The sequence below is a fragment of the Erythrolamprus reginae genome, chromosome 2 (assembly GCF_031021105.1).
Source record: "Erythrolamprus reginae isolate rEryReg1 chromosome 2, rEryReg1.hap1, whole genome shotgun sequence".
In the NCBI taxonomy this organism is placed as follows: Eukaryota; Metazoa; Chordata; class Lepidosauria; order Squamata; family Dipsadidae; genus Erythrolamprus; species Erythrolamprus reginae.
In genome coordinates, this window is record NC_091951.1 from 155986698 (window position 1) to 155998271 (window position 11574).

General features: G+C 38.6%; 1 protein-coding gene across 2 annotated transcripts; it reads left to right on the forward strand.

The window, feature by feature from the left end:
* Window positions 1–11353, forward strand: PYCR1 (pyrroline-5-carboxylate reductase 1). 2 transcript variants are annotated; one of them, XM_070740081.1, is made up of 8 exons: window positions 1–311; window positions 751–851; window positions 3570–3640; window positions 5268–5447; window positions 6699–6920; window positions 8567–8659; window positions 9020–9183; window positions 9270–11353. In XM_070740081.1, exons 2-8 carry the CDS (start codon window positions 785–787, stop codon window positions 9412–9414), a joined length of 942 nt encoding a protein of 313 aa, XP_070596182.1. In that variant the 5' UTR covers window positions 1–311; window positions 751–784; the 3' UTR covers window positions 9415–11353. The 2 variants fall into 2 exon arrangements, with proteins under 2 accessions (XP_070596182.1, XP_070596183.1); XM_070740082.1 differs by having other exon boundaries at window positions 248–560.
* The last annotated feature ends 221 nt before the right edge of the window (window positions 11354–11574 follow it).

The window sequence follows — 11574 nt, forward strand, 5'->3', positions numbered from 1 at the left end:
GTAGTAATCACGGAAACGCCCAGGATGCAGCAGCCATTAGCGGCAAAAAAAAAACTAGAAAGCCTGAGCATCGCTCGAAGAAACCAGCCCTTCGCGGCCTCCGTGGAAGGTCGACTGATGCAACTGCAAACAAAGCTTGCTCCAATAGCCAGCAGGCGATGCGTTTGCTCAGCCGCTGATTGGAGGGGAAAACAAGGAGGCCGCACCCTCTCGTTTCCGATTGGCTGATGAATTATCTTTGTCCTGTGCTTTGCCACGGCTTCTCTTCACACCCTCCCTCTGATTCTGAACGAGCCACGTGGGAGTATCAGGTTTGTTCGCTGGGGGGAAGTGGGCTCCATAGAGAGACGCGTATTGGGGAGGGGGGGGTGTTGGTCGGGGAGAGCCTGAAGAATATGGAAAGGATCGATCAGCGATGCAGAGGGAAGAAATGGAAGATCGCGATCAAGGGACGAGGGACCGTAGGATGGACAGGAAGAAAAGCAGAGCAGCAGGTGGGAGGTGGAGCCGGCTCCAAGAAAGGAAAAAAAGATTAAACAAGCTGTCATGTCAAGTTGAGGGTGAGTGTTAGTTAGGAATCCTGCAGTAGCCCTTCTAAACTTTTTTTTGTCCCAGATACAGTACTTGAATCTACTCATTCTCTAAATCTAGTGCAAAACCTAAAGACTGTTGCTGTAATTTGCAAGAATTATATTACAATCGCCGGCACGTTTAGTTGATATTCTCAATCTTTCTTTTTAAATATTCCAGGGATCCATTAGGTCACTTCTAGAAACTTGTTACCATGAGTGTGGGATTCATCGGTGCGGGGCAGCTCGCCTTTTCCTTAGCGAGGGGCTTCACGGCAGCAGGTAGGTAAATGCAAGAAATTGGGACTGGTTTGCAATGAACTCACTGATAGATCAGTGTTATATACTGCTCAAAAAAAAGGAACACTGAAATAACACCTCCTAGATCTGAATGAATATTTTTATTTTATTTGTCAATACATAATGTAGGTTTCAGATTTTACTATGATATAATCATAGTAAAAAACATCAACAAAAGGATAGAAGATAAGGCATTAGGAATAATATGGAAGAAATAATCATTGGGAATAATACATGGAGCTAGTAGAAACATAAGAGAGACATTAGGACAGGGGATGGAAGGCAGGCTGGTGCACTTATGCACTTATTCTCATTGAATACTTTGTTCTGTACAAAGTTGAATGTGCGCAACAGCATGTGAAATTGATTGTCAATCAGTGTTGCTTCCTAAGTGGACAGTTTGATTTCACAGAAGTTGGATTTACTTGGAGTTATATTGTGTTGTTTAAGTGTTCCCTTTTTTTTTTTTTTTGAGCAGTGTATTTAATTCGGCAACTTTCTTACACATTTTCCCAGCATTTTATGTGGTTTGTTTGCTTTTGATTTAGTAATTACTGTGCAGACAAAGCCAATTGTGTTATTTAATTAACTGTGTGTAAATCAAGTAATGTGCATGTAATAACTTAAATGTGATGTTTCTGAACCATTAGAAATGGTACTAAATTTTTAACCTGGTTCCTTGTGGTATCCATCTGTTTGTCTCTCAAAAATTTTATTTTTTCCTTGATTCAAGCATACTTTGTGTAATGAGCTTATTGTAATGGAGACATAGGGCTACTTTTGTTGGAACTCAGTAGAGTTAGATCAGGGATGGGTTTTACTTTCCTTCGCCACTGGTTCGCATTGCAATGTTTCAAGCGCACGTACTTGATACGCTTGCACGTATGCAATTCTGCTTCTGTGCATGCTCAGTATCTATAATCAGCCTGAAACACAGCTGTGGAGCTGATCAGCTGTGCTTGGGGGGGAGGAATAAAGGTAAGTATAAACCCTAGGGGATGGTGGGAGGGCCCTTTTTCAAGCAGCAGCAGAGGAAAAAATGCCAGTGAACAGTAAGAAATTCACAAAACATTCCAAAAAAGAAAAAGATGGCAGTGCCCACAGACTGGCACCGACCGAACCAGATCTGTGACGTCATCATGACATCACCAGTGGATCGCTATTGGTTCGTACAATCCAGTCCTAACTGGGAGGTACCCACCTCTGAGTTAGATACAAGTTTGAAACTAATCTCTTTTTGTATTTTGGAATTCATGTTACTATATTACCACTCTTTCCAGATTGTTACAGTACTTTTGGGAAAATATTAATGAGATACAAGCAGATAAATGTATGCTATATTTTTAGGAGAATCCGAGGTGCATTTAAATATTCATATCACAGCAGCCAGAACCCTAGAAGCCTCTCCTAATTTCTAGGAGGCTTTTTTATCCTCCTTCTTACGAAATAGTATAATTACAGACTAGGAGACTGGCTTAATGGTCATGAGACTGCAAACATTGTAAAAAAAACAGCACAGAACTTTCCATAGATTTAAAAACAAAGTCCTCAAGGGTGTAGTTTTGCATGAACTTTGCCTGCTTATATATTAGCTTAGTTTTGAATGTTCCTTTACTTTAAAAAATATATCAATAAATTTCAGTATCTCTTCACTTAAAAAAAAAAAGGATAATCTACAATTTGATAAGAGGGAGTAAAAACAAACTGGGTAAGAGACTGAAAAGCAAAATGGGTGTATTGAGATGAGACATGATGATATAATGAATACAGAGGAGGCCGGCAAAGCAGGTTTTGACAGGCTCCAACAAACCTGGGTTGTAGGACTACCAGAGCTAAAAATTAATGGAGCTAGATGGCAGTAAAGAAATACTGAAAAAGATCCTTTAGTGTCCTCTAGTGGTCATCTAGATTTATTTAGTAGTTATGATAAAAAGAAAAGGGGTCTCATACAACTAGGGAGGGGAGATGAGTTCCTTATGAGTCAAATGGTCAAGCAGGAGGGGGAGAAAATGATACTTTAAACAGAGGAGGGAACTCTTCTACATTGTTGCTATAACATGGAAGAAATGCCCGAGTGACCTTCCTCTTCCTTTTCTATCAGCCTGGTGGCACTCTGCATCTTAACTCTCTCACTACTGGAGGGGCCTATCTAACTACCCTGTTTCCCCAAAAATAAGTCACCCCCGAAAGTAAGACATAGGAGAGGTTTCATAGAATTGCCTCTCCCCTTACCCCTTTTTCCTTTCTGTTCATACTTCCCTCCCTCCCCTTTTTTATATTCATAAATAAATTATATTTTTTTTAAAAAGAATTGTCTAATATAAGGCATCCCCTGGAAGTAAGACATAGGAGACCTTTCGTTTTGCAACATTCCTGAACAGAACATATATAACACTGCTGTCAATAAATTGCATCGCCAAACGCTGCATCAATTAGTTTTAAAACACATCCAATACGCATCCAACATGCGGCTGCGTGTTTGGATGCATTTTTGCTGCATACAGGATACAATTATTTGGAAAAAAATAAGACATCCCCTGAAAGTAAGATGTAGTGCATCTTTGGGAGCAAAAATTAATATAAGACGCTGTCTTATTTTCGGGGAAACACGGTAACTATGCCTCTGATAAGAACTGAATCATCACTTGAACAACATACAGGAAGCTGTAGCAAAATGAAACATATTATTTGTTTTTCTAGGGATTTTGGCTGCCCACAAGATAACAGCAAGCTCACCAGACACTGATCTCCCAACAGTATCAGGCTTGAGGGTAGGTTATAGCATTTGAAATATTAAAATGCCTCTTTTCTATCTCAAAACTCTCATACAACTCTTGGTAGCTCTGTTTGTATGCTGAACATGTTGTGCACACTGCTTTGATTGATGTCACTGAAGACTCCTGGAAGTGAATCCAACTGACAAATCAGGTGTTTTTTGGTTTGATTTCCTCACATAGCTCGGCAAGAATCTTGCTGGTTCATCTTGGAACAACCCATATCCTGATGCCAAGAACAGAATTCTGGCACCAGTCTGGCTTGTTCCAAATTGAATAAAGTCGAACTCATACTTTATACATCATAGTCACCAACCACAGAACTTACAACTTTGTTTATCCATGATTACTAGCAGAGAGATCCAGTGGATGTGATAGCAACAATAGGGAGAGCGGCATACTTCTAGTGGCAAACCAGAATAGTGGCTTGTAGTTCCAAAATGAACTTGGGCATTTCATGCTTCAGCCATGTACTGAGATAGTTTAGGCTTTTTTTAGCTCTGATATTATGTCTACAGGAACTAAATTTCCCAGTCAGAATTTTTTCTGTTACAATTTTTCTGTTAATCGGGATACATTACATGTTGTGGTTTGGATTATAAAATGTACAAGAAACTTGTAAAATGGGGCAAAACTCATTTAACAAACTCTCACTTAATAACAGGTAGTCCTCAACTTACAAGCACAATTGAGCCCAAATTTTCTGTTATTAAGTGAGAGTTTGTTAAATGAGTTTTGCCCCATTTTACAACTTTCTTGTCACAATTGTTAAGTGATTCACAACTCGGTTGTTAAGTAAGTCTGGCTTCCCCCTTGATTTTGCTTGTCAGTGTTGAGAAAGGTGATCACACAACCTTGGGACACAGCAATGGTCTGAACCAGTTGCCAAGCATCTGAATTTTGATCATGTGACTACAGAGATGCTACAAAGCTGAATCCCTGAAAAATGGTCATGTTGCTTTTTTCAGTGCTGCTGTAACTTTGAATGGTCACTAAATGAACTGTTGTAAGTCGAGGACAGCCTGTACAAGAATCATCATAGCACGTGATAAAACAGTACTATCATAAGTATTAAAATATACATCTAGATACTGAATATACATCTAGATATCTAGAATATACATCTAGATACTGATGCATGGTATGTTTGTGTGTATGTTTGGTTTTATAATAAGGGTTTTTAGTTGTTTTATTATTGGATTGTTACATGCTGTTTTTATCATTGTTGTTAGCCGCCCCGAGTCTACGGAGAGGGGCGGCATACAAATCCAATAAATAAAATAAAATAAATATGTTCCAAATAGAATATATGATTCTTCCCCCAAAGTTCCTCTCTATCTCAGTTTGTCTGCAAGCTGGTGCAGTTATTTCGATGAAAAACCTCATCCCAACCCCAGTAATCAAAACAGTTGAATCTTTACATGTGCCTCGTTTTTTTGCCCATTTAAAATCAAGATGCAAGATTATTTTGGCTTTAATCTATAAAGTTTATTTTGCCTTTGTAATTTTAGGAAAATAAATTTGTGCCCAAGCTTGCCTGGTTCATGCTTCATTCAATTGTCCTTGTTACAATCTCAGCACAAAGAGGTGCTTCATCAATTGTTATGCAACTTCTTAATTCTAGAAAATGGGTGTAAATTTTACCATAAGCAACAAGGAGACAGTTAAAAACAGTGATGTCCTGTTTCTGGCTGTGAAACCTCCCATAATTCCCTTTATCTTGGATGAAATTGGCTCGGACATAGAAGATCGACATATTGTAGTCTCGTGTGCTGCTGGTGTTACTATCAGCTCAATTGAAAAGGTGAGAATCAGTATTCCTCTGTATTAAGTTTCTTGGGTCTAGAGATGTGCAAGGGAAGTACAGCTAGCAGACATTTCTGAAGAACAAATTAATAATGTGGGTGGTGATAGTGAAACAAATGTAATTGCTTTGCTTATATAGAATGAAGACATACTGTTGTATTTCCAATCGATGATCTAGTAAATGGCTTTGTAACTAAGCTGGCTATCACCCTGCATAAATTGGCATTAATAAATTATGTTTATCAATATGAGTAAAATAGCATAAATTATTTCAAATTAGCATAAATTGTAATAAATTATGAATATTACACCAGAAGCATTGATTGAGTATATTACCCAATAAATTATGAATTAATAAATAAATAACTACTACTCTGGATAAGGTATTATACATTATGAATATTACCCAGATGAACTATCATAAAGTAGTAAGGCATAAATTAATAAATTGTTATGGCATAATTATTATAAATTATTCTCATTCTGGGTAAATTACCATAATTTAATAAATTACAATAAGTCATTATCCTGGATAAATTATATATTATCATAAATCATGATTATTATCTCAGATGTATTATCATAAATTATTGCACTGGAGAAATTATCAGAAATTTTGATTCTGGATAAATCAGCATGAATTGCTAAATTATTATGAGTTAATAAATTCTTCTCAACCTGAATAAATAAATATAACTTGTTCTACATTTAATAAATTATTATTTTGATTGAATTCTCATAATGTGATAAATTATCCTATATAATATGTCACCCTATGAACATTCCTTAAATTGCAAATGGAGCAATTGGGCTGGTGTCTGTTATGTATAATTTAGCTTTTTTGTACTTGACATTTCTAGATGTGCTGGGATTACAATTTCTATAATGATTAGTTCCGCAGTTAGGAAAATGGGATTACAATGCATCTGGAGGGGCAGCAAGTTGGGGAATGCCAATGCAATGTTTTTAAAACTTTTAGTATTTCTTCTGTAAGGATCTTCTGATATTTGAATAAGAAATAAGTGCTTAGGGGGAAGAATAGGTTTCTAGCTGAAATCTCCACCCTCACCTGGCCATATTTCATTTAAAAATATGAAGAGTTGCTATATGGGTACAAACGAACATGCACTGATTCTTTCCTACCTGTCACAGTTGGATTTTCTTGAGCACTTGTCAGATCTACGGTAATTTTTTTTTTAAAGTATCTGAATTAAGTGTCCTCAATTGTTTCTCTTATTTTTGTCTCAAGAAACTTTCTGCCTTCAACCCCACCCCAAAAGTGATCAGGTGCATGACGAACACACCAGTCATTGTGCGGGAAGGGGCCACTGTTTATGCCACAGGCACGCATGCAGAAGTGGAAGATGGGAAGCTCTTGGAACAACTGATGGCAAGTGTGGGCTTCTGCACTGAAGTGGAAGAAGATTTGATAGATGCTGTGACGGGACTCAGTGGCAGTGGACCTGCTTATGTATGTGCCACATCTTTGCTGTATTCTTCAAAAAGGGTATAAAAGTTTTGGGTGGTGGGGTGAGGGTAGGATTATATGCAGAAATGCAACTGATTTTATGCTATACAGTAATCCCTTGCTACTTCGTGGTTCATCTTTTGCTACTTCATGGGTTTTTTCAGAGGGGGCTTATGGCTTACAATGCCGGGGCAGGGACAGTTTGTTTGTGTAGGGGGTGGGAGGGTAAACTGCAGTGGTGTCTTCCTTCAGCCCACGCGTCACAGGAGAAGGCTCGGCTGGTTTTGTCCTCCAGTTCGTGGATGCTTCTCAACTCTCTGAAGATCGTCCGCCGCCGCCCAACTACAGGAAAGCCGCTACCACTGCTGCTGACTGCTGAGAGAAACTGGGCTCTCTCAGCGGTCAGCAGCGATGGGTTGTTAACAATACAGGGAGAGTTTTAAAAGTCCAAATATTCGTTAAATACATTAAAAAAAATTTATTCTACTTCACGGAAATTCGTTTTTCATGGGTGGTCTTGGAACGCAACCCCCGCGAAAAACACAGGATCACTGTATCTTATTTTACAAGGAAGCCGATATTTGACAATAAAGATTTATAACCAAGTGCTTCATTTCCTAGATGTCATTAGAATTATTGGAGTTCTAGGTCAGTGATGGCGAACCTTTTTTTCATTGAGTGACGAAAGAGCATGCACATGCGCTATTGTGCTTGCACAAAAGCCCACACTCATAATTCAATGCCTGGGGGGGAGAGTGCAAAAACAGTTTTCTCCGCTCCCTGGATGCCAGAAACGTCCTGTTTCCCAACTTCTGATGGGCCCAGTAGGTTTGTGTTTCACCCTCCCCAGGCTCCAAATGCTTCCCTGGAGCCTGGGGAGGGTAAAAATGCCATCCCCCATCCCTCTGGGGGCTCTCTAGAAGCCTAAAATGCCCTCCGTGTGAGCCAAAAATCAGCTGGCCGGCACTCACATGCACGTTGGAGCGGAGCTAGGGCAACGGTTTGTGAGCCAGCAGATATAGATCCTTGTGCCACCCGTGACCTAGGTTCACCATCACTGTTCTAGGTGATTTATTCCACACTGTCCTAGGCTACAAGGATCCACTGTTAAAATTCTGGAATACAGCAGTTGCCTCAGTCTGTACTGATGGGAAGTTCTTGACATTGTAGCTGCTGCACAGTTAGAGGGCACTGATTTGAGAAACTCTGATCGGAACAGAACAGAATAGAATATTCTTTATTGGCCAAGTGTGATTGGACACACAAGGAATTTGTCTCTGATGCTTAAGCTCTTAGTATATACACAAGTAACAAAGTCATAAATCATAATATACATAGATCATAAGATACAATCATAAATTATAAGATACAACCAATGTAATAGGAGCAGGCAATAGGAAAGACGAGAAGGATAATAGTCATGATTTAGATCAGTGTTTCCCAACCTTGGCAGCTTGAAGATATTTGGACTTCAACTCCCAGAATTCCCCAGCCAGCAAATGCTGGCTGGGGAATTCTGGGAGTTGAAGTCCAGATATCTTCAAGTTGCCAAGGTTGGGAAACATTGATTTGGATAATCAGAAAAACACATTGCGTTGTTATGTTCCACTTCCAGACTGTTTACTTCTCTTTAACTACTTTTTTCCTAGGCATTCACAGCCCTGGATGCCCTGGCAGATGGAGGGGTGAAGATGGGCCTTCCTCGTAGGCTGGCAGTCCGATTGGGAGCTCAAGCCTTATTGGTCAGTATCTGAGCTTGTGCTTATCAGAATGGTCATTGACTACTCAGCTTCCTGATATTTGATAGGTGAAAAAGATGATTTGTTTTTTAAAAAACTGGTGTTTGAAATTGAAAGAAGGACCCTATTACCACCCAGCTATGAAAGTACAGTACAAAGAAACAGAAACACTATTGGATCATTCAATCCTATGAGATAGGTCAGATTAAAAAAAAAAAATTCAATGGCCAATTTATAGTTTTAAGGAACTCTGTCTGCCATAATTTACATTTTCTCCCTCAAAGATCCAGCTAAATATAACTTAAAGAAATGCACTGCTCCCATCCCCTAAATTGCCTTTGTCTTGTCTACCCAATACAACAGGGAGCTGCCAAAATGCTGTTGGATTCTGAGCAACACCCTGGACAGCTTAAGGACAATGTTTGCTCACCAGGAGGTGCTACCATCTATGCTCTCCACTTCCTAGAGAGTGGTGGTTTCCGCTCACTGCTTATCAATGCTGTGGAGGCCTCCTGCATCAGGACACGGTATGCTTGCACATAGCAAAAATAAATGCCCACACACACATCCGTTGCGTTCTTCGATTTGTTAATCCATTCTCTGTCTTCAACAGGGAACTACAGTGTTTGGCTGACCAGGAGAAAGTCTCCCCAGCTGCCATTAAGAAAACCTTAATGGATAAAGTGAAATTAGAGTCTTCCACTGCCAACAAGGTCAGCCTATTCAACAAAAATAATCCTGGCAACAAGAAGTACTGAAGAGACCCAAGCCTTGCCAGGCCTTCCCTTCTTTTTCTTTGAAGGGAATATTTAGCACACATCATTTTAAAGTGGGGTGTTTCGGGGGACACACAGGTGTCCTGGACTCGAGATGCTGAAAGAAAGACATTTAAATTTCCAGAAGTAATTATTAAGGTATAGTAGATAGAGCAGTGTTCTTGGAGGCTGAGGGGAAAGTTAATGTTTTCAGCCAGTTCTCTTAGAGACGAAACTACAGTAGTCTTCATTGGAGTTTGACAGATGATTTGTTTACATTTTTCAGTCCAAATTTTACTAGTTAACCTCACAATGGATTTGCACAACAGGTGATCCAGAGAAATAATTACACAGCCAAACAGAAAACTATCCAAGAATTTCCAAGTCTTGTTCCCTTGCATTCAAGTCATTCGTTCATTATTTCATTCCTCTCATATACATACACACAATCAAACACACATACAGATTAGAAGCAGACTCTTCAGATCTTGTTTCTGCAGTGTTTTTCATTTTAATCAAACAATTGTTTGTCTACTGCTTTTAGATTTTGTTTAGGTTATCTGGGCTAATATGCTGCAAAATGTATTTATAGTAGTCTATAATCTCTTCATTCCATAAGAACATAAGAATCTGTTTTAAACAGATCAGTTTGATTCTCCATTTGGCCACATATTGTGTCTGACTGGCAGCAGCTTTCCAATCTTTAGTAGAGCTCTTTCTCATTTCTTACTATCTAAACTGGATTTGCCAAGATTTTGATCTTTCATTTTATGCAGGTGATGGGCAAATTTCTAGTACATAAACTATAAGAAATCTCATCTGAATTCAGAATCTGTGATAGTATATGTCTGGAAGTTGTTAAAATTGCGTGGGGATTATTCATACATAATTTTGATTTTCCCAGTGGAGTTGCTATTACTACAGTCAGAAATAACAAATTAGTATGAAACAAGAATGAGTAACAATTAGATGCATTACTGATCTAATCATGAATTCATTGGATTTATTCACAGCATTCCTCTAATAAATAAGGACTAAGATTTAATGAAAAGTTTTAATGCAGAAGGCAATGCAAAATAATGGGGGGGAAATAGTTGTGAAGTATATCTTCTAAGTAGAAATCTAAAAACTTATAATGAGGTGCAGAGGTCAGTTATTTTATTTCTTTTAAGGCTAGAGTCTTGCTTTGCTAAAATGCTCTCTGCCCTTTCTAGGACATGGATATTGTTGTGTTATATATTGCTTCTGAGTAAAATATTTTTCTGCTGAGAAAAGCAGAACTTATCCTTTATCTGTAGAACTTAAGTCTCTCTATATCCTGGAGGCAGACATGTGTTGTGAACTAATTGGGAGCTTCAGTATGCAGGTCCTACTAAAGAGCCCAAAGTCTGAAGATGTAGGTGGTAATTGTGCTCACATAAAGACCAAGGGCAGAGCAATTCTGTACTAATTCATCATTGTGCCCTTCCCGCCTTAGCCTTATTCTAGTCTTTTTTGTCACTTCTGGAATACACAGTGGCTTTTATTTTGTGAATGAGCCAAACCATTGATTCACTCTTTCCCATCTTTTACACCTACAAGGAAGAGCTCAGAAACAACCATTCTGTCTATAAACAAACCACACTTCTTGTTACATCTGAACTCAGGAAACGTCTTAAATAATAAAGTGACAATGATCTAGGGTTAAACTATATCCAAAGGACTATGAAACAGGATTCTCTTGGGGGTGAAGCTTTACTTTTTTTTTTTTTTATGACTACCCAAATGGTCAAAGATGTAGAGGAGAAAATGTTTTTGCTCTAGGTACTTGCTGCAATTTGTAGATACTATTTTTCGGGAAATCTTTATGTATGGAGCACTGATAGTCTGCATTCTTCAATTTAAAATTATGTTTGACTATTTCTGTATCCTGATTGCATTAAAATAAGCGTGTGAAACTTCAGGTGTTTTCATTCTTACCTTCCCTTCAATAACAAAGAAATTCAGCCATCAATAAACGACCTTGATTTTCCCACTTCCTTGAATGGAAGAGATGGAACAAAATTGGACTGAGGGAGTAAAAATACAGTAGAGTTCCATCTTATCAGCATCGGAAAACTGATAGAAGAAGATCAGATTGTAGTAAGTTTGGTTTTTAATTTAGAACAAAGCTGACATGTAAGA

Excerpts from the sequence above, each read along its gene's own strand:
- PYCR1 (XM_070740081.1), top strand. The coding sequence starts at position 785 with ATGAGTGTGGGATTCATCGGTGCGGGGCAGCTCGCCTTTTCCTTAGCG. Across the intron at positions 5,448-6,698 it reads CTATCAGCTCAATTGAAAAG|AAACTTTCTGCCTTCAACCC; the intron begins GTGAGAATCAGT and ends TTTTGTCTCAAG. Across the intron at positions 8,660-9,019 it reads TGGGAGCTCAAGCCTTATTG|GGAGCTGCCAAAATGCTGTT; the intron begins GTCAGTATCTGA and ends CCAATACAACAG.